The following is a 20,587-nucleotide window of genomic DNA, read 5'->3' as shown; positions in this document are numbered from 1 at the left end:
AGTGCAGCCAGTGCTGGGCGTGGACAGATCGCAGAGGGCCGCCGAATCTCCCCACCGCGGAGCCACGAGCCCTGGAAGAAGCGCCTTCATTGACTGGCAGCCAAAAAAAGGCCGCGTGGATGATTGGAAGACCCAAATTCAATTCCAGCATGCAGGGAATTCGAAGTCTGAAGTCTGGGCCAGCGCATCCATCCAACCTTAACTGCCAGCGCCTTTAAGTCCGGCTGACCCGGCACTCTCTTACTGTTTTTCTCCTCTCTGCTTCTCCTCTCTGCTTCTCCTCTCTGCTTCTCTGCTGTCGCACTCGTTACCCTGTGTATATTGTATACTCTCGTTCTGACTTGCATTCGTTGCGATTGCATTCGTTGCGATCCCATCCATCACTGCCCCCGAATTATGCCTTAGGGCACCGCTGCCAGCGGCCACCACCACCATAACAAATACGCCCACCACGACTTACCAAACTCCATAAAATGGCCCTCAGCAACTCGGCCGTCATCGTCATCGTCATCGTCGCCTGCCTCTTCGCCGTGACAGTCGCCGCCGCCCTCTTCCGGCAGTACAGCCCCGCAGAGCACAACGCCTTCCGAGGATTCTCGCGCGAACAAGAAGTGTATATGCGATCGATCCGATTGAAGAATATGGGCTTCAATTATCGCGAGTCGCAGACTCCCATGCCGCGGGACGTCGAGTCTGCAAGTACGTAGAACCTGGATTCTGAATTGGATTGCTGAATTGGATTTGTTGGATATGGCTAACAGCTGCTGTAGTGACCGCGGACGACTCCTCCCACTACTAGACTGCATTGCTGCATTGATTATTCGGAGTACAAGGCATACACTCGGTGGTTTGGCGTTTGAGGATGGACTGGATCCTTTCTTTTTTTTTTTTTTTTTTTCGATGTATTACGATTGCGACGATGTTTAGTGAGCGACTTAGTATACCATTTCAGTCTTCCAGCACACCACCACTTCTCATTTCTCAATTCTCAAAATCTCACTCAAAATCTCACTCAAAATCTCAAACTCTTAAACTCAGTTGTAGCGACCGTAAGACTCAGTCCAATCGGAGGACGCCGCTTCGTCTTGCCTGCGCAGATTCACATGCTTTCGTGGGGCGCAGAAATCCACCGAATTTCCAGCACCGATTCCCAATTTTGTGTATTATTTTCACTGCCCCGGGTTACATCTCATTAACATTCCTTTCATTCAGGGACAGGCAGACAGAAAGGAACAGGACAGGGACCATTGTGCGTCCAGACAAGTCCCAGTTGTGGTTGGTCCACTTGATCCGGATGTTGTCGCCCACTGGTTATTATTAGGGCTCCAATGAATGCCGTGCAATAATACACCGTAGACCCCTGAGTGATTCCTGTCCATTCTGATCGAAATGAACTGTCAGACAGCGGGGTAATATGTTTCATGGGCGGGATCACCGACATCGTCAAAAGCCAAGTTTTCTCCTCCACCTCTGCTCCACTTGCTAAATTACAGGCAGGCATCAACTTATCTCTCCAATATCGCTCAACTCCTTGGTATTTACCTTGACTGGTAGTTTCTTAAACAGAACAAGTATGTTTTATTAATGGGGTTGAGAAGAGAAGACAAATTATATATCACTGAAATGCTCTTGTTGGCACAAACCATCTAGAACGACGGACAAATCCATATAAAACCCCCCTCGTTCATCGTCTCTTTAAAGAAATATTACGTTGTAAAACTTGGAAGAAGCGAACTACCCACTTTTTTGATTGATAGTGTCCATATCTGGGCAGGCATTATATGGACCTTATAGGTAGTGTGCTAGCATACAGGCAATATAGAAGGACAGTTTCATACCAATCGATAATTTCATGCGCGAGCGGTATTACTCCACATTTCGACTCCGTTTCTTCACATTGTAGCTGGATAACGCCCCAAGGCTCAGCGTAAACGAGTAAAGCAGTAGTCGCAATAGTGGTTCACCCATGGATGTTCCTGGTTATTCTACACCGACGGTCTGTAATAAAGCCCAGAATGAGACAGAAGAAATTTAGACAGCCAACTGGAATGCGTCTCACGGCCATATACCTGTTTTGGGTCAGATAATGCAGTCCCTACCTGATAAAAGCTTATCCAATCACTTCCCGTAAAATTCCAACTCTGTAACCATTCCTTAAAGTCCATGGGTATTAATGGTAGGTAGCTGGTGGTGTCGCCCAACTCACATCGTGCTTCCTCGGTGAGCCCAAGCGCTGCTTCAACTAGTCACGACGAACCCTAACTTGTCGAGTCACGCAGCTCTACACCGTATATAATCACATATGAATGAAGTGATGCAATCCGCTTTGACCAAAAGCTAGCAGGGCTATACGCAGCGGCATTTGGAGGCGGATATCGTCGGAGGTGTAGGAAAAAGCAACGAGATAGCCAGGGTTCAAGGGTCCTCGCAGTATTCTTGGCCGTAGAGCGTCGTCTTCGAGTTTGCGCGGTTAGAACTGCTTCACCTATTGCTGCCAGCGTGTTCGTTCCGACTTTCCTGACAACCTACAGAGTTTGAAGCAAGGGCTCTGATCGAGTCAAGGAGCAGGGATCATTCCAAGGAGGGTGGGTTGGGAAAGTGACCGCCAGACTGAGAGGCTCCGAGTGAATATAGATGCAAAGAGCGGTCTATAGCGATGCCTTAGAACCTTCTGCCTAACCTGCAATCCCTGTTCAGGGCGAACCATAGTTCGTGATGGGTGGTGGTATGTTGGACTGCAACAGGCATCTAGACGTGGGCCTCGGAATCAACAAATCACCCAGAGGGAATGTCCAACAGAATCTGATTAGCCTCACGAGCCCAGAGTATGTACTGCTAAGGCAGGGTTCGCCAGTTCAGCCCTCAGATAAGAGCGCATCGATCCGTGCCGCTGAGGGTCGGGTCTCCACGGCTGCAGATGGTTGTCACGCGAATGCAAGAAATAATTTCAAGTAAATGCAAGAAGAATTTAAAATGATGCCACGGACAGGTGGACGTGATCGATTGGCTGTTCTTGATATCAAATACCGATCGTGTGGCAGCCCCGCGCGAACCCACCACTCATGTATGCAATGGAAATGCCAACTCGCATGCGCTACCAGCAGTCAGCCTCTTACACGAGTCAGGTTCGATCAGACGCGATTTTCCGTTCGCATCGCGGCCAATGCTCTTGCTTTCCCACCCACAATCCATGATATCTCGGGTGCAGAGATTTCTGACCGCAACATCGATTTAGGGCAGATGGGACGAAGAAGAAGAGTCGGACACGTTCACCCTTGTCGAAATCTGTTTCCCGAATCCAATCAACGTTTTCAGGCGATGCTATTGCTCGTGAAATGCTGGATCGGGCAGCGAGGGTGGTTGGCGCAGCCCAGGAAGAACAGGGTATATATTCGACCACCGTCCCGTCAACTTAGCATGAATCAGGACCAGGAAAACCAAATAAAGGTTATCTCGTCTCGCAGGAAATAGCCCCTTTTTTTTCGTTGCCGTTCACCAGAATCGATATCCATGGACCTTGACAACAACACCCGGTGGTGGGCCGAAACGTTCGTGCCATACGTTTCCAGGCGCAGTGCTGAAATTGTGGAAGACAGATGCGGCCTGGAGCTCAGTCAAGCTGGGATCATCCATGAGATCAAGTCCAATGCCATCGAGAAAGCGAAATTGGCAGCAGAGTTGAAGGCTCGCGAATTTGCCCGAGGCAAGCCGTATACGCAGAGGGACGAAATCGAAGCGGACATCATTGACTTGGCCAAGGTGTGGATTTATGTGTACCTGCCGCGGTATAAGGCACAGGTCAGAAATATTATCGCAGAGGCCTTCAACATAAGAGGAGATGTAGGGGAGAAGCTAGAAGGTACCGATCTGTGTACAGAGTACTATTGGGTTTCGTTGGAAGGGGATCAAGAGGAGGACCAGCAGCCACCAACGAGGCTGGTTGAGATCCAGGTTGTCACAGACAAGGGCGACAGACAATTCCAGGCACCGCATGAGGTGGCGGTCTTTTTGCACAGACTCGCCAAGTCCAAGGGCAGAAGGGAAACGGATTGCGGCGACGCCAGGCTGTTGTGGGAGGTGCTGAATATTCTGGGGTTGAATCGATACAGAGAACTTCGCGATATCGTGCTGGGGCTTGATATGTCAAAGGCACTTGCCAGTGACTTCTCACGCAAGGCTGACGGGTTTGCGCCTCTGGAGCTCAGCGTGGCCACCTACGTGACCGACTCAACCATCCGATTGCAAAGTGGAAGTGACAAGATTCTCGAAATTGCGCACAACGAAGGAGGATACCTTGAATCGAACCGCGAAAGGTACCGCATGAGGGTTCTGAGGGACACCTTCATCTGGCTAGCCGACCTTTATCCATGGGGAGACGGGACAGGTTCGATGCTTTTCCACGGCCTCGATATATCCATGGCAGATCTCCAAAGAAAAAAAATTCGCTGGTTGGACAGCTTGGAGGCCAGGAGCTTCTACGATGGTGAACAGAGCTCACTGCCTCACGAAGAAGGCAAAGAACTTGCGAAGCTGTGGGCCGTGTTCGAGAGACATACCCAACTGCCTGCCCAGTATTCTTTCAACCTTGCCCGGCTCGACGTCAAAGGTCCAACTCCACCTAACTGGGCCCATTTCCGCAGGGCAATCACTGACCTCGTTTATGACCAACCGAAGGACTCGAGCAGGGATAATGGGGGAAGGGAAGGGTGACTATTGTGGGAAAGGCGGTTGGCCCCAAAGCTGTTGGAAAAGATAGACTGGACTAGCAGGCGCTCGGTTGCCAGATGGCTGTTTCAGAGTTTTTATTAGGCCCTAATTATGCACAATTTATATTCGTATTGCTCTGGAAATGAGACTTGAGGTCCCCTTTGACTCACGCAGCCACCCCTTGTGCAACCCCGGGGATAAGTCCAATTGGCTAGGCCGTAGAGAGAACCTGGAAGCGGAGCAGCTGTGAGATTGAATCCTTCAAATATCCCGATTGGGAGTCTCCTCCGCTGATCTTGCGGTGACGGATCTGGCGGTCTGGGCAGTGGATGGAGCTCCGGGGGCTAAAAGACTAAAAGACGGAGCACCCGCTAAAGGATAATCCTCTGCTGATTATATTCAGGCACTGGAGAGGTGCGAATGATGGGTCTAGCTTATCACCATCAGCCACCATGCCCGCAAGGCTTCGCTCGTCTCGACTCGATATGGAAATGACTTAACCTGTTTGTCACGCCGAGCACATCGGATGGGGCACCAAAGCCGTTATAATTCGTGCAAGTACTGGCCCACTTTTAGCTTCTGGCCTGGTTTTCCAATTCGGTATAGCCCGTTGATACCCAGTCAGTCTGTCCGTCCTGTAACTGTTCCATACTGAAGAGCTCCAGTATGACGCGAGACAGAGTTGAATCGCCGTCCTGAAATAGGACGGCTATAGGAGTATCGAGATTCTCCACTCAATAGGAGGCCACTTACCACGCCTCACAAGGTTATCATACCGGAGTTTGTCACAAACCCGCGCCTGTTACCACTTATGGCCACGGATCGATCCCCTGGTATGTACCTGCGAGTGTTGACTATTCCGTCGAAGGCTGTATACTCGTTTTCCTCCAGGTAAACCCAACCTCTAGCCGGGTGGTCGAAGCCCGGTTCGACGTGATAAAATATTAAAAAAGTCGATTGATCATATTTTCAGCTTCACTATGTACTAATGAGAGTATTTAAAGCGCTCGAATCTCCTTAAAATTCCAATCTGCACTTTTACAATTCCCTACCACTCTCAAGCATCTGCATTTACAGCCTGATTGCAGCTCCAACCATGAGCCAAGTAACCCAACCTGACCGGCTGGTGCCACTTCCACACATGAGCGGTGATCTTAAAAGGTATAAAGGTGAGTGCTGCGATATACCATATATCGGCTTCGCACAAGCTAATACTCTACAGATTGGTCCATGGGGTTCGACGACGACACAAGGTATCGAATCAAGCAAACCATCCGAGGAGGCTCAGACGCTCTACGAGGAGAATTCGGCATCATTGTTGCTGCCGTATCTCGCAGGCTTGAGAGGTATCTCAAGCCCCGCGGTATACTTGGCCCCTGCTTAGACATCGAGGCGATGGAATTCCTTGCCTTCGTTTTCCGGTCGGGATATGACAGTCTCGAAAGTGCCTGGGAGGACGTCTACACGAAGGATGGTGCTGTGTACGACTCGACGCATAATCTCGCTCAGCTTTGAGCTCTTCCTATGCAGTGGGCTGCATGGACTTGCTCGTCGATTGCGTAAAGTTTCCACAGAGGTATTGTCCAGGGCTGCTAAAGGGCCTTTTTTGCTTGTATTTAATAATAGGATCATTTATTTCAAACAATTCTAAATTGAAATTACTCGCTCTCATCCTTTCGCTGATCATGATCTCCACTGTTGCCACGTTCATCGGGATTTAAATCCTGGCGAGCTGCAGAACACTTTCGAAGTCGAAGGAAGCATGCCGATACGGATGGTCATGGGCTGCTTCTGAAACAAAGCTATCACTGGCCATCTGATCTAGCTTGAACCTTAATCACAGCGTCGAAATTGTGGGAATATCAAACTCGAGGGGGCCTCATAGCGACGGCCCCGCCTCCCACCTATATTCACCCAGGAAATGAAGAAAACTACAGAGATTGAGCTGGCTAGCCGATTCGAATTACAATCACTTTCGATATATAGAATTTACAGGTCCTGGGTGCTATCGGTCCACTGAACACCGCCGTGAATGCGCTGGGCTCGAGCCGCTGTGCTAAGAGGCTAGGTGCATGGAGTGACTCTTGGATGACAAGCCACCCAGAGATTATCGCCATCGCAGCTGCCATAGGCCTTCCTTTTCTACATTCTCCCTCGATCGGCGCAGATGCTTTGTTTCGGACAGGACGCTCGAAATATGACCTCACGACCCGAGAAGTTGCCGCATGAAGAGCCATGAAGAGCCCAGAAGATCCCATCGCATGCAGCCCGAGCAACAAAGCATCAATCAATTCCTGGAACTGCAGGGCTTGGGCCCGTTCACAATAGCTTGGACCTAAAACCCTAAGTTGGCTCCACTTCGATGAGCCTCCTTCCCTCCTGCCTCTTCGGCCCAGGGGAGTCATGTACGACCATCTTCACGCTTATGACCTATCACAAATGCCCAGGAACAACGAATTTCTCCCGAGGATCCGCGCCGCTGCACGTTTTGGATCAACGTCCTCGCGGATGTCGTTCCCCGGTCGCGGACTTTAACCCTTTTTCTTACCGATTTGGTACTTATTGAGGCCGAGTGGTCGTAGCAGAAGTACCATACTTAAGTCTGCGAGAATAGTAGGCATAAAGCTCTTATTGTATCCAGCCATATTGCATTGGCGGTGTTACGCCAGAAAACGGTTCCTCCCAGGCCGCCTGCACGAAAATGTGGTGAAATTGTTTAGATATTTCTGCCAGTCTGAAACCACCAGGCTTCAGCTTGCGTGGAATGAGTACGCAAAACTGTGAGACGGAATATATTCGGAGACTCGACATTTGATCGTCGGGAAAATTAGGGCTACTCAAGGCACGATCGATGTGAAGGTCCGATCCAAATGGGTCGTCGCAGGAATTTTCTTCGTTTTGTACTTGATAATATATTCATCCTACTACAACTCGGATCCCCTCGTTGGCATACTACCTTGCCGATCATCATTTGGAGCTACAAGACAAGAACAGAGCCGTCAACTGTAAGGGCTATCGACTCATCGATCGAGATACTCGACGGTGGAAAGACATGGAACGCGAACGAAGAATGCAGCCAACCCACTAGTTAATCCTGCGACAAGCTAGTAGAACCTTGGACCTGGAAGAGGCAAGGTTTCCTTGACAACGAGGAGGCCTCGGCGCATGCTAATCCAGGAATGGAGGTGGGCGCGTATATCAATCGACAGCTTTCTTTGTTCTCTTTGTTGGCTCTCTTCAGGATTGACGCAGCTGAAGAAATTTTACGTATAATCAAATTGTGTCAATATGACTCAACATGCTGGGCGGCGGTGGCTTTGGCTTGCTCTCAGATATCGGAATTGCCCAGCGGAATCTCTCAATCCCCTCGATTATGCAGCGCTCGTGGCCCAGCAAGACCAGGCGGCTTGTTATTTTGGGTAGGACCGCTTCGCGTGTATTGGAATGATATACTAGGCTCAGCCGCCATGCAAGTGGGCTTTTACATGGATTGAACACCTGCCATCTGCACCTTGTCCCAGCCATTTCCAGGTATCCGGCGTCTTTAGGCTGCAGTGGCCTCTGAACACCAGGCAGCCACCGGTCCTTCTTCCTAGGACTATGAGCAACCAGTATCTTCCAGCTGCATGATCCTTCAGCTGTGGAGAATATTTCCTTTTGATCGAAGCTCTTCCTCCGACCTTAATCTCGTCAGCACTACCCCTGACTGGACGACTGGGCAGGAACTGAACCCGCCACCACGGACATTAGTCGCGGTCAATACGTCCGGAACTGCAGACCTGGCCCCTCTCGATCGCAAGCATTCCTCACTGAGAGCCTCATGCGGTGAATATTCAGGCCTCACGCCCGAGGTCCGACCAGAGTCCTGGCTTTCCAGCTCCGTCATTTCCGTCATGCAGCCCCTGGTCAACTACATTACTACAAACAGAAAATGACCGCCGTCAGGATGAGAACTTCGCACGAGCTTTGAGTCCCGCCGTCTGTGCCACTGTGTCAGAGTGTCGGTGTGCTCTTGCCTGAACAGTCCTGTTTCGGGCTATGGTAAGGACTGAATATCGCTACTTGGTGCTCACGCCATACATCGAAGCCCATTCCTTCTATCTTCACAATTCTGACCTGTCACAATTCTGCAGGCACAGCGCATCCTGCCTCTACGACCTGCAGGCTTGGCCAGGCCTCGCGGGAGGAACTTCCCGGCCGCGCGCTGCATCGTGTTTTGCTACCGATCACGTACTTTAGGATTTTTTAGATGAACTAGTTACTAGTACTTGCATTATATCAGCCATCGTAGACGACACCTACAAGAGCTCCGCAATCTCTGGTGGCCGAGAATAATGGTCCTCCCAGTCCCAATGCATCCTGATATCCAAATACCCCACTGTCTCGACACGGTCATAGTGCACCTTCATCCACCCGACATCCTCCTTTGTACACCCCTCCAGCGGCTCACATTCTTCTGGTGTATATACAATTCCATCATCATCCTCTTCATTATCGACACGGGACCTGATAGAACCCCAATCCGCCTGCACCAGCCGAACAAAACCAGTCTGATTAATCCGGTTCTCCGGCGCATCCAAAACAGACCGCAGACTCTCCTCATCCACCATAATAAAAAACCGATACCTGCCTACTTCTGCATTAGGTAAGATACCCATATCTAAACCCGGATTCTCCACCGGAAAAGCACCCGGCACCCAGGTGTTGATGAAGTGTTCGCGGACTGTGGCTGTCGTGGCGCCCTCGAAGGCTGCCCGGTCTTGGATAACCGTGGGCGCGAAAGAGCCTAACATGTCCAGGCCGTTGTCATACTTGAGATATCTTTTAACAGGCTCGTAGATGCGCGCTATAAAGGCCTCCCAGTCTGAGTCGCTGGCGTATGTGCACCGGTAGATAGCGAATCCCCATTTGCGGAAGCCGTCTGTTTGCATGAGTCGCTCGAGCTGGTCGGCCATATTAAGGTTTGTGAAGGTGTCTGGGGTTCTGTTGGATAGTTGGGGCTCCCCGTTAATATGTGTCGGTGGGGCGGGGCTCATTCTGATTGATGTTGAGAAATGAGCTGTGGGATGTGGTTTGCGCCTGCAAGGTGGGAAATGCCGTTCTTTAAGCCGTGAGGCCGAGGGGGACGACCGAGAGAGTGCAGTAGAGAAACGCGAGATGCCGAAGGGGGATAGTAGCAATGGATTGTGTTTGCATTGGTTCAACACTGTCCTTGCATTCATATTGCTAGTTTGTAGTTAGTGTTTTGAAAGGGAGAAGAAACAAAGACGCCAGGGGACCGATATTTATACTACCGGAAGCCTAGCCAAGCCCTAAGTGCCTGTGGTCACCCACTGCACCGGGATGCTATTCACTACATGGTGTCTGCGTCGTATTGTCAAGTCTACTCGTGCTCTACGATAGAATTGCCGTCGATTGGTGAGCAGGGGCTTATATGAGCCTCATGAGGGCTTGGACGCGTCGACGCGACCTAGTGGATCCTGGTTCAGACCCGAAGAGCGCGCAGGTGCCGGTGGCCAATACAATGGAGGCCATTCAGGTCGTAATTATGCATATTATACTTATATACTTATAATGAGCTGCCGGGCCTGGGCTGATAAAACGTAGTGGCCGGTGGGTGTGCAAAAATGCCCTTATAGCTCAGTCGTAGTAGCGCTCCACTCGTAATGGAGAGGTCCACGGTTCAATCCCGTGTGAGGGCATGGCATATTATAATATATTCATTTTTGTAGTCTTTTTGTCGAGCCGGGGATCATCGCCCGGTCTCAGCTATTTTGGTATACGTTGAGCTATTCGAAATGCTTCTAGCTTGATTAATCGAACGGATCTACACCGCTATCTGTATATTGGCCGCTGGGCCAATTTTTGAGACAACTTAGGGCTGTTGTCCAGATATCCGGATGATCCGGATACTCCAGCTTCAATCTGGTGTTTCTCACTCGGTCACTCTCTTTCTCTCTCCGTTAAACCACCTCTTAAAATTATGATGCAATGATCTATTATAGTTATAACCACTCGGCAATCGATCGATGGGGCGAGAGGCGGTGGACCGGACCAGACTTGGACTCGGAGCAGATACTCAAGAAGAGCACGAGGCCCAACGTTGTGGAGCAGGCAAGACGCCATTTCCAGCCCAGCAGAGATCGCCCAAACAAGACGAATGACAATTTAGCCGGCTGGAGACTAACCGCTGCATGTCTTAAATCGACGTCAACGTCTCTGCCCTGACGTGCTTGAAGCATAAACATAAATACCCCCTGCCAACTACCAACTACCAGGCAACTAGACAATCTTACAAGACAACCTTACAACAATCATCTCACAATTCAAAATGAAGTTCTCTCTCGCCACCATCGCGGCCTTTGCCAGCGCCGTTGCCGCCGCTACCCTCCCCAAGTCCTTCACCCTCGTCGCTGATGGCGGCAGCACTGTCGTGACCGACGGCCGTATGTCACCGCTACTGTACTCATTTAATCGAACCGTCTAACATGTCCAGAATACCTGTACGTCGGCGGCGACGTCACCAACAAGACCGAGATCGCCATCTGTAAGCAACCATCAAGCACAACTCCAACCAAGCCAGTTCAACTAACAAAACAGTCAACGCCACCCCCGACACCGGCGCGGTCTCATTCACCCGCCAGGACGCTGTCCCCACGGCCTTCCAGAACCTCTACATCGTCGAGAAGACCGTTCTCCCCGCGGAGTTCACCGTCCCCCACTCCGGAAACACCCCCGAGGGCGCCAGCACCGTCGACTTTGGCCGCAACGACGACGGCTACTTCACCCATGCGGGCAAGGACTACTTCGCCATCGAGGGCTATGGCGATGCCAAGGTCAAGACCGTCTACTGGTACGGTGCTCACAGCAGCACCTACAAGGCCGTTAACCTCTGGGTTAAGGAGTTTAACTAGATTCTTTGATGTTTAATCAGGCGAGCCTTTTCGCTGAGGGTTTTCGAATACTTTTGTCACCCCACTGTATATAGTCGATGTGATGTTAGTTAGCACTGCTGTGTTTGTCGCTCCTTATGTCTGGGCCTGTTGCAGGTTCTGTAATTGACAGATAATTACATATTGATCTCAAACAATTCTCTTCATGAATTCTCTTATGTTCATAACACACTCCGCGAGATAAAATTCAATGCACTTAGAGGAACCCAGAGGATGGTGCAACGAACCGAATATCTTCGAGCTAAATGTTCATTTTTCACCTTCAAGATATTGATGGACTAATATTAATTCATTCCAATACGAGTATTGTAAACCTATTGGACTAGAGACAGAGTAAGCTTAGAACTAGCAATGGAAGCAAACTACTTCACCTCCTTAGCCCCCCTATCCCCAGTCGTCAACGCCCCCTCCATATACCCCAGATCAACCTTGGGAATGATTTACTGTTAGAGCTGTTTGTGTATGAAACTAGTCTGATGCTGAAGTTAACTGAGATAGACTGATAGTCAAAGACTTCACATTCTGAACAGTAGGCACATCATAAGCTATACACTCAGCTACACATCAGCAAGATAATCCCTCAACGCACCCTCCGGCCTCGTCGTATGAACATAATCCGGAATACGATGAAAGGTCTCCCATCCAGTATGCTTCAAAAAGTGAATCTGATCCCTAATCCAGCCCTCAATCTCCTCCCTATCCGGATCCTCCCCCCTCCGTCTCCTCTCCTGGACGCGCCGCAGGGCAATATCACACCGGTCCCGTAGTCTCGTCAACTTCTGCTCCATAAACAGATTCCGGATCATGGCATGGCTATCATGTGTATAATGCACACTCGCCAACGACGTCCCCGTGTCGTCTGCATTCGGATCCGCAAAGTTGTAACTGTTCACCATACTCACCCGTTCCAGACAGTTACTCGCCCTGAGCGCCGCATGCTCCAGATACGCACCAGCCATCATCACACCAGCGCCCATCCCAGCCCCCGCAGCATTAATCACGTTCCCATCGCCAATGCGCACGGCCGTCTCCCCGCCTGCCATGGTCGATGTATCACTTAGCATGAGCACAAGTACAACGGGGGTCTGGTCCTTATGCCACCCGTCGATGGGAACGTCGTCGTACTCAGAGACACTCATCTGCTCACCAGCTGGAAGCGATTTCGACGGAGTTTCACCGAGCCTGTAAACGCCTTTCATCCCCTCTGCTCCGAGCTGTACGTTTACGTACCCCATGTCGTTAATCCCGTTTCGGAATTGGAGTTCGGCCCCGAAGGCGAAGTTCACGGCGGCTTGGGTGACGGGGTGGGTCATTGCTTGTTTTATGAATGTTGCGTCCTTTCTTATTAACATCGTGCAATATTAGCTGAAGGTAAGGGAAAGTTGCACACCTCATCATAAAGAGAGAATCCGGTGATAATGCATGGTGCTCGTTCCCAGGATCGCATATACTTATCCAGGAATGAACGGCGGAATATCTCTCGGCGGAGCATGCGGACTCCTTCCTCGGAGAAGAGCTGGAAGGGCTCTGTGTAGCAGAGGTCTGGAACGCCCTTTGGGACAGGGAGTCCGAGCTCAGTAAAGGTGTACCGTTTGGCAGGGGGTTGGAAGTTCAAGTGGATTGCTGGGTCGAAGGGCGGGATGGGGGGTTCTTGTTCGAGGTACTCGACTGCCTGGGTGCTGACGGATGTGGTGGGCTTGGAATAGGAGGGGACTTCGCTAAAGGCGGACTTTGTTTCGATCATTTTGCTTGTTCTTTGTATGAGCTATGAATGTGTGTAAAGAGATGAGTATGGTTGATAGACTATGGCGGCGGGAGGGCATTCGAACAGAAAGTTGATGTGATATTTATCATTTCAGCAATCTATGGGACCTGCAGCAGCTGGACGAACCAGGAATCAGTTGGGTAAGAGCATCTGGGCATCTCGCCTCAGAATGGAAACACAGTCCGAGCTTCAGCCCACCGATGATACGCGTTGTTTGCATCACTGATCCGGTAATCCTGAGCGTAGACTACATCTCTGGTCATGAGCCTTATCGGGACTCGAGGCTTTTCCATCTATGCAGGTGGACTCTGCATTCTCCAGTATTCCACCTGCATCAACCCTCAAAGCTGTTGGCTATCGCTCTCCATTACCAGGACAAGAGTCTCCGCGTATCCGTGCATAATCGAAGGTGTTGTTGGACTGCCAAACAGTCTTCAACCGCAGCAGCTATTCTGCCAGCATCACGGACCCGAATCGGAAATGGAATTTTTGCATTTTACTCGACACATATCGAGAAATAAGATTGAAATACTCAAACTAAGATGAATCCTACGAGTAATACATATGGTACCATACGGTGCCTCAAGGGGTCCCCTTTCTCAATTCGCCCTCGGACTTCCAGATTTCGTACTCAAAGTCTGGCTGGAACTCTATGTAAAGAGTCTCCTGGAATATCATAACAGTCAGTATTAACACCATAAGCGAACAAGAAGCCTACCGGGTCTGCGTTGACTTTGGCCGTGTACTCAGCCTCACTGTCACCCACAATCTTCTTTGGCAAACCAGCACTCTCCACCATCAACTGCACTTCGCACGACCGCTCCAGCAGCGTAAACAGATAAGCCGCCTCATCAACAGTTGCCCCGGTAGTAAGAAGCCCGTGGTTCTGCAGAATAGCCACTTTCTTATCCTCTCCTAACGCCTTCGCAATTCTTTGCCCCTCGTCCTGCTCCAGCACAACTCCGCCAAAGTTTTTATAGACTGCCTGGATACCCCAAAAGATACAAGTATCCTGGTTAATAATGTCCAGCGGCCGTCCGAAGGTCGACCACGCCTTGCCCGCCGGCGAATGTGTATGACAGGCAGCATGTACATCCGGACAAGCCTTGTGAATCGCGCTGTGGATCTGGAATCCAGCTGAATTAACAGCTACTTTATTTCCTCCGATAACACGGCCATTTTCATTGACCTGGACCATGTCGCTTGCCTTGAGCATGGCGAAGTGTACTCCGAGTCTGTTCCGTTAGATACCATACTGAACATCCATGATGATCACGAACGCACGGATTTATCCAGAAAGTATCTGGCTGCACAGGATCCCTGACGCTAATATGCCCTGCGGTTCCCTCTGTGAAGCCCTTTCGGGCGAACACTCGGAACGCGCCGGCCATGTGCTCGAGTTGCCATTGTCGTTTTCTGTGGGGGTCGTCGAACTGGGGGAGGCCGGGGAAGGAGTAGCCGCCTGTTGCGAACCTGTCTGTGACGGTGGGCTTGTTCTGCTCGACTTCTTTCTGCTCGACGTCTTCCTTGCCGGTAGCAAGGTCGCTGGCGACGTTGGTTGTTGTGAGGCTGATGGTCGACATGGTGATGTAGTTGTTGGAATGGATGTCAGATGTAAGATATCTAATATCTAAAGGTTTAGATGCATGCAGTGCCATATTTGAGCGTGGGATATACTCCCTTCAACAAAGTACACCTACTCATATAAACGGCAAGACCAAGCGAGCCGGTTACGATGACCGAATCAGGGCAAGCAATCTCCAACTGCACCAACTCCAACTCGCCCCGCAGTCTTTGCTGCTTCACACATAAGCAATCCGGCCGGTCTTATTTCCTGCTCGCTCGTCTTTTCCTGTTCCATCTACCTCCCTCGACGCGGTCTACCACTCAACTCTGTGCCATCTCCATGTCCAACACCCTGCGCAGACATCACAAGACATACAGTGGCTGTTGGACATGTCGAGCCCGCAAAGTAAAATGCGACGAGGACAGACCAGCCTGCCGTCAATGCCGACGCAATGGCCGTGAATGCGAGGGCTACAACGTGCGACTGCGGTGGGTCATCAACCAAGATGCCGACTCCGATCTCTCTTACCAGATTGCACAGTCGCAGCGAAGTCGAGTGGCGCTGAGTATGTGATTCTATCCATGTTTGTCCAATTCCTGGGTTGATACCAGCAGGCCCACATCGCACTCCCATCCCCTTCTCTCGGGTGGAGGAGATCCTAGCCAGGCTTGATGCATTGGAGTCGCATCGTAAACAGGCTGATCGGACTGGCGTGTCGCTTTTTATTTCTGGTTTTGGTGTTTTTGGCGCTGATTTGGATGCCCATGTCGAGAGAACCACCACAAGTAGCTCTGTCGAGCCTTCGAGCGACGAACGTCAGAATGACGGTCACATTATTTTATACCAAGGCCATTCTACGCCGACGCTTCTCTGGAACTCAAGTCCATGTTCTGTGGACGAGGACCCGGGTATAGTCCCGCCTGGCACTGCACCAGGACTGTTTGGGGACACGACACTATCTCCAGATCAGAATCCTGAGACTTTAGATACTCCCAAGAATGGACAGCATGACGGTATCTCACAGCTATTGCATGCTCATGATGATTCTATATCCGTCCCATCTCCCAATTTATGCCCCGAGCCTCTATATCTTTCATCTACCGAGCGCTTCTTGATCAACCATTATGCCAACAGAGTCGTCCAGCTATTCTGCGTAGTGGATAACGAGAAGAGCCTGTGGAAGACAATCCATCTGCCAAAAGCTCTACAAGCTGCTGGTGAGCTCAGCCTCACAGGATCCACATCGGCAATCCGCAAGGCGCTCTTAAGCACCCTCCTGTCGATCAGCGCGTTCTGTCTATTCAACTACCGCAAATCACAGCTTCGAAGAGACGAAGCTATCGAGTGGAAAGCAGCAGCAGAGGAGTTCAGATGCAAAGCAATCGAGCTGTTGAAAGATGCCATGGAGACTGACCTTTATTCCCGGCCACTGCCCAAGTATAAGGACTTTCTAGCGACAATGCTATCAATGGTTACCATTAATGTAGGCCCACAATACATAGGGTTGGTTTTCCCTGCTAACCTCATAGGTTATATCCGGTGATATCGACACTTGCGGTCTACATCTAGACGGCGCACTGCGTTTCATCCACCACGCACAGAGCTGGAAAACCAGATACTCAAGCAAGGCTCAAGGCCTGCATCGTCAGTACTTATATCTTCGAACAATATATGAAAGCACCTGTCCGCGCGGCCGGCTGAAGAACCGCGCTTTGCTCTTCCCAACAATTTCTGGAGCAGATCCCAACAGCGCGCAGGATATCTTCTGCCGGGACCTCCTCCGAAGACATTCATTTAATATACAGTCCAGTCCTGGAGATAATCCACACATTACAAGTTACGAGACTGTATACGGGGTGCCGTACGACTTGCTGTTCCTCTTGACGCAGGCCATAGAACTCATCAATAAACTCCACGACTCCCAAAGCCCAAGCCAAGGGCTGCTAATTCCAGACCATCTAGTCACCGAGTGCGACGAGCTAGAAAATACAATCATGGAATGGCGAGGCGACGCACTCTTCAAAGACACCGTTCAAACAAACATAAACTCCCAAATCATCCACCAACAGACAATCGCCTTCCACAACGCCTTAATCATCTACTTCGCGCAGCACATCCGTCTCCTAAGCCACCGCTTCCTCCAGCCGTACGTGAAATCCGTCCTGGAGAGTATAGAGGCAATGGAGAGGATAAAGATCGAGACGAATATCCTCGCGGCCCCGCTCTACTGGCCCGCGTTTGTGGCGGCTAGTGAGGCGTTTGATAGCGCGCTGCAGGATCGGTTTCGGCGATGGCATGACCACATGGAGGTTTATGGGATTGAAGCTTTACGGACTGGGATGGATGTGGTTGAGGAGGTCTGGCGTGCGGGTCCGTCGGCGAGGAATCGGACGACGAGTTATTGGAGGGCTATTGTTGAGGATAGAACGAAGGTGCTGATGTTGAGTTAGCTTTATTCATTCACTAGAGGCATTGACAAGAAGTATAATTGATAGCCTGGTTATCAATGACTGATGAATGAAGCTGACACATAATGAATATTGTCTTGATGTTCCCAATCACAATTAACAACAGTACACAATGAAGTATAAACAAGGCTGAATGGGAAGTATTGTACACAGATGCATAAATAGGCTCTGTTCTTCTAACTCCCATCGTACTATTCCAATATCTCCCATCAGGCCAGCCTAATACCTATCAAACAACCAACCAAAATGACACTCGAAATCCACGTCGCCCAGGGCCACTGCCCAGACACACGCTGGTCCCTAATCCTCCGCGAGGCGACAGAATCCACATGCACAATCTACACCACCGAGCTGGAAACAACCACCAAGATCCCCCGCTACGACCACGAGGTCCACGAAGACGTCCCATTCCCACCAGCCCATCTAAGCCTGACACTCGTCGCAACAATCCCAGAAGACAAATTCCTCAAGTTCGAGACGGGCTGTGTCTTTGGGACATGGCCTGGTCCGTCGCAGCACTATGTTGTACGTGTGCTGTATCAGATGCTGGGGCGGGAGTACGTGAAGATGGCGCAGAGTTGTGTGGAGGATTTTAGGTATTTGGCTGACTATGAGGAGGGAGAGGAGAATGTTAGGGATGGGTATTATGTCGAGAAGGATAGGGAGTTTTATGAGCAGGCGGATCAGTGTTCGACCTGAATCGTTTGTGTTTATATGTATTTAGTTATTCAATGGAAATAAGTATCTGCGAACATTACCCGCCCTCGTCTTTTACTGTAGCATGAGAATAATATAAACACTGCTCATATGTCCTAGCTAGCTAGACGCGAAGGAAATGAGACAGAGGCCCGTCGTAGATAGCATATCGACTCCATTCCGCGGACATTGTCATGCTTTTTAGGAGACTGTTGAGATTGAAATATAACGGCATACTATCACGGCAGCTGTAAGTCATACCTCATACCTCGCTTACTCTCGGCGACGGGGATATTGGCGACCAGCTCGCCTGTCCGGGGTTCTTTCAACACCATATCAGTATCTTGTAATTATCATGATTCCTTGCTACTGCCAAAATATGTACCGGATCGGTCAACTTAATAACCATGTTATGAAATTTCCCATCATCTAGCAGGTAACTTATAATTTGTATACAGTAATGATCTAACGGTGTACTCCATGCAGCAATACAATCCGGTTCTTCTGGAAACATTTCGATACTTCGCATTAATCTTATAATAATGATATTATAGCCAGGGTATATCTGTTCATCACGTGTCGCTGACCAGGTCCTCTCGTGTTCTTCTCTTCTCTTCTCACGAGTTACTCTCCCTCAAATCAAAATGCCCGACGTTATCGAGCCCCTCTCTCAGCCTCTGTTCTGGGTTCTCGCTATCGTCCTCATCGCATTCTGGTTGATGACAGTTCAAGCAGCCCCGAATACCACTGCCATAATCAACCCCTCAAAGACCTGGAACGTCGTCTATCTAAAATGGCTTGAACCTCATCTGACTTCCGCCCTGCGCAAATTCGGTGTTCTCACTGTCTACCTCGGCATATTGGGCTTACAGCTACTGGAAGGATGGTGGATTCTGCAACTCGATTTCACCCTGTTTCGGGGGTTGAGGCAATTTTCTGGCCGGAGTATGAATCCTGTTGTGATATGTGCGGCAATGGGTGTCTGGACCATCTTTATTGCAGTGAATTTGGTAGCAGGAGCGTTGATTCTCGTCGTTCAGTTGACCTGTATTGGGGACATTCTCAGTATGCATGTCCGACATCGCCAGTTGGAGAAAGCGGTGCGGTGAGGGCCGGTTATATTGCGTCTCTGTTACTATATATGTATAAACTTTGAACACATGATGCAAATGAAGTGTTTGGATTGCGTGCACCCTTCTGGTTGAGTCATGTCTCGCGTTGTGCTTTTAGCGCCGTGCTCATCATAAGTCCACCATATCCAATGATTCCCTCGTAGTGGAAGAGCCCCGTGGTCAGCGCTTAGTTGGTTGGCAGACTGCTTCTTATTTTGATTGACCTGCATCTTGTCTGCGCCGCATACTCGGCCCCCCTCCAAGTAACATCGGCGCGAAGAGGGTTGAGAGCGGCACATACAGTTTAGGCTCCCAGATAAGTATCAGGCATTTCAAATCTGGAGCTCCCAATACTAAGATCCCAAGTAACAAGTCAAGAAAGGCCTGTATACTAATCTATCCTGCACAATGACACGTTTATCAGTCGAGGAGGCCCAGGCAATCGTGGACGACATCCGAGTGACAAACGGCGGCTTACGCCCTGAAGCCGAGCGTGGACTATCGCAGGAAGCAAAGAGGGCGTTGAGAAACCTACAGTCAATAGCGGGCGGATCTATGGTTCATGTCGCACAAGATCTCTACGACAAGGACGCGCGGTTCATCTACGAGCTGATCCAGAATGCTGAGGATAATCGGTATACCCGAGCGCGTAAAAATAAGAAAGAGCCCTTTCTTCACTTTACCCTTTACGAAGACCGCATAACTGTTGACAGCAACGAGGATGGCTTCAGCGAAAGTGACGTTCGTGCTATATGCAGCATCCATAGGAGCAGCAAGAAACAAACAAGTGGATATATCGGCCACAAGGGCATTGGATTCAAGTCTGTCTTCAAAATTGCGCCAATGGTGACTATCCAGTCAGCTCCCTTTTGTTTCTTTTTCAGACATACTCAGGGGGACGGTGGAATGGGAATGATCACGCCGTATAACGAGTCTCATGAAGATCTTCCAGCTGCCGTGACGACCAGGATAACGCTATACCTGGCCAGCCCAACAGATTTTGAGGCTCGAGCAAGGGAATTTGAGGATATACCGGATACGCTGCTTCTTTTTCTGCGCCAGTTACGCAACCTCACGCTAGACGTCGTCCCACGCGGTTTGAAGACTGTTTACAAACGTCTGCAACCATCTAGACACCGAGTTAAACTGGTCAAGCAGATGGGTCATAACGAGCACTACAATCTTTATCTTTTCAAGAGGACCACACTTACTGGTCTGTCACAGCATCCGAGCAGGCCAGGGAGTGACGAGGCAGAGGTTATTCTGGCTTTTCCTGTCGATGAGGACTCCTGTCCCCTTATACAGCCGCAATATGTCTA

The 20,587-nt window shown here is 50.2% G+C and overlaps 11 protein-coding genes and 1 non-coding gene across 12 annotated transcripts; 9 read left to right on the top strand and 3 right to left on the bottom strand.

Moving 5' to 3' along the window:
- Positions 1-473: 473 nt before the first annotated feature.
- APUU_21278A (uncharacterized protein) lies at positions 474-799 on the top strand (the record flags this gene model as incomplete). Its single annotated transcript, XM_041700012.1, has 2 exons — positions 474-699; positions 771-799. 2 exons carry the CDS (start codon positions 474-476, stop codon positions 797-799), a joined length of 255 nt encoding a protein of 84 aa, XP_041553040.1.
- Positions 800-2,955: 2,156 nt separating this feature from the next.
- Positions 2,956-3,471, top strand: APUU_21277A (uncharacterized protein; the record flags this gene model as incomplete). Its single annotated transcript, XM_041700011.1, has 1 exon — positions 2,956-3,471. One exon carries the CDS (start codon positions 2,956-2,958, stop codon positions 3,469-3,471), a length of 516 nt encoding a protein of 171 aa, XP_041553039.1.
- A 39-nt stretch (positions 3,472-3,510) lies between these two features.
- APUU_21276A (uncharacterized protein) lies at positions 3,511-4,710 on the top strand (the record flags this gene model as incomplete). Its single annotated transcript, XM_041700010.1, has 1 exon — positions 3,511-4,710. The coding sequence occupies one exon, from the start codon at positions 3,511-3,513 to the stop codon at positions 4,708-4,710; it is 1,200 nt and encodes a 399-aa protein (XP_041553038.1).
- Positions 4,711-5,803: 1,093 nt separating this feature from the next.
- Positions 5,804-6,222, top strand: APUU_21275A (uncharacterized protein; the record flags this gene model as incomplete). Its single annotated transcript, XM_041700009.1, has 2 exons — positions 5,804-5,876; positions 5,930-6,222. 2 exons carry the CDS (start codon positions 5,804-5,806, stop codon positions 6,220-6,222), a joined length of 366 nt encoding a protein of 121 aa, XP_041553037.1.
- Positions 6,223-9,005: 2,783 nt separating this feature from the next.
- On the bottom strand, positions 9,006-9,929 carry APUU_21274S (uncharacterized protein; the record flags this gene model as incomplete). The annotated part of the gene is made up of 1 exon (XM_041700008.1): positions 9,006-9,929. The coding sequence occupies one exon, from the start codon at positions 9,927-9,929 to the stop codon at positions 9,006-9,008; it is 924 nt and encodes a 307-aa protein (XP_041553036.1).
- A 407-nt stretch (positions 9,930-10,336) lies between these two features.
- On the top strand, positions 10,337-10,409 carry APUU_t20013A. The gene has a single exon. It is a non-coding gene; the product is annotated as a tRNA-Thr (tRNA).
- Positions 10,410-11,038: 629 nt separating this feature from the next.
- APUU_21273A (uncharacterized protein) lies at positions 11,039-11,621 on the top strand (the record flags this gene model as incomplete). The annotated part of the gene is made up of 3 exons (XM_041700006.1): positions 11,039-11,153; positions 11,204-11,254; positions 11,308-11,621. 3 exons carry the CDS (start codon positions 11,039-11,041, stop codon positions 11,619-11,621), a joined length of 480 nt encoding a protein of 159 aa, XP_041553035.1.
- A 596-nt stretch (positions 11,622-12,217) lies between these two features.
- APUU_21272S (uncharacterized protein) lies at positions 12,218-13,404 on the bottom strand (the record flags this gene model as incomplete). The annotated part of the gene is made up of 2 exons (XM_041700005.1): positions 12,218-12,997; positions 13,051-13,404. The coding sequence occupies 2 exons, from the start codon at positions 13,402-13,404 to the stop codon at positions 12,218-12,220; spliced, it is 1,134 nt and encodes a 377-aa protein (XP_041553034.1).
- Positions 13,405-14,007: 603 nt separating this feature from the next.
- APUU_21271S (uncharacterized protein) lies at positions 14,008-15,008 on the bottom strand (the record flags this gene model as incomplete). Its single annotated transcript, XM_041700004.1, has 3 exons — positions 14,008-14,091; positions 14,144-14,660; positions 14,710-15,008. The coding sequence occupies 3 exons, from the start codon at positions 15,006-15,008 to the stop codon at positions 14,008-14,010; spliced, it is 900 nt and encodes a 299-aa protein (XP_041553033.1).
- A 152-nt stretch (positions 15,009-15,160) lies between these two features.
- Positions 15,161-17,442, top strand: APUU_21270A (Zn(II)2Cys6 transcription factor; the record flags this gene model as incomplete). The annotated part of the gene is made up of 3 exons (XM_041700003.1): positions 15,161-15,557; positions 15,607-16,475; positions 16,522-17,442. The coding sequence occupies 3 exons, from the start codon at positions 15,161-15,163 to the stop codon at positions 17,440-17,442; spliced, it is 2,187 nt and encodes a 728-aa protein (XP_041553032.1).
- A 264-nt stretch (positions 17,443-17,706) lies between these two features.
- Positions 17,707-18,159, top strand: APUU_21269A (uncharacterized protein; the record flags this gene model as incomplete). The annotated part of the gene is made up of 1 exon (XM_041700002.1): positions 17,707-18,159. One exon carries the CDS (start codon positions 17,707-17,709, stop codon positions 18,157-18,159), a length of 453 nt encoding a protein of 150 aa, XP_041553031.1.
- A 641-nt stretch (positions 18,160-18,800) lies between these two features.
- APUU_21268A (uncharacterized protein) lies at positions 18,801-19,265 on the top strand (the record flags this gene model as incomplete). Its single annotated transcript, XM_041700001.1, has 1 exon — positions 18,801-19,265. The coding sequence occupies one exon, from the start codon at positions 18,801-18,803 to the stop codon at positions 19,263-19,265; it is 465 nt and encodes a 154-aa protein (XP_041553030.1).
- Between the last annotated feature and the right edge of the window lie 1,322 nt (positions 19,266-20,587).

This window comes from Aspergillus puulaauensis, chromosome 2 (genome assembly GCF_016861865.1).
Source record: "Aspergillus puulaauensis MK2 DNA, chromosome 2, nearly complete sequence".
NCBI lineage: Eukaryota > Fungi > Ascomycota > Eurotiomycetes > Eurotiales > Aspergillaceae > Aspergillus > Aspergillus puulaauensis.
Note: the sequence above shows the minus strand (reverse complement) of the source record. Positions and strands in the feature narration are given on the sequence as shown.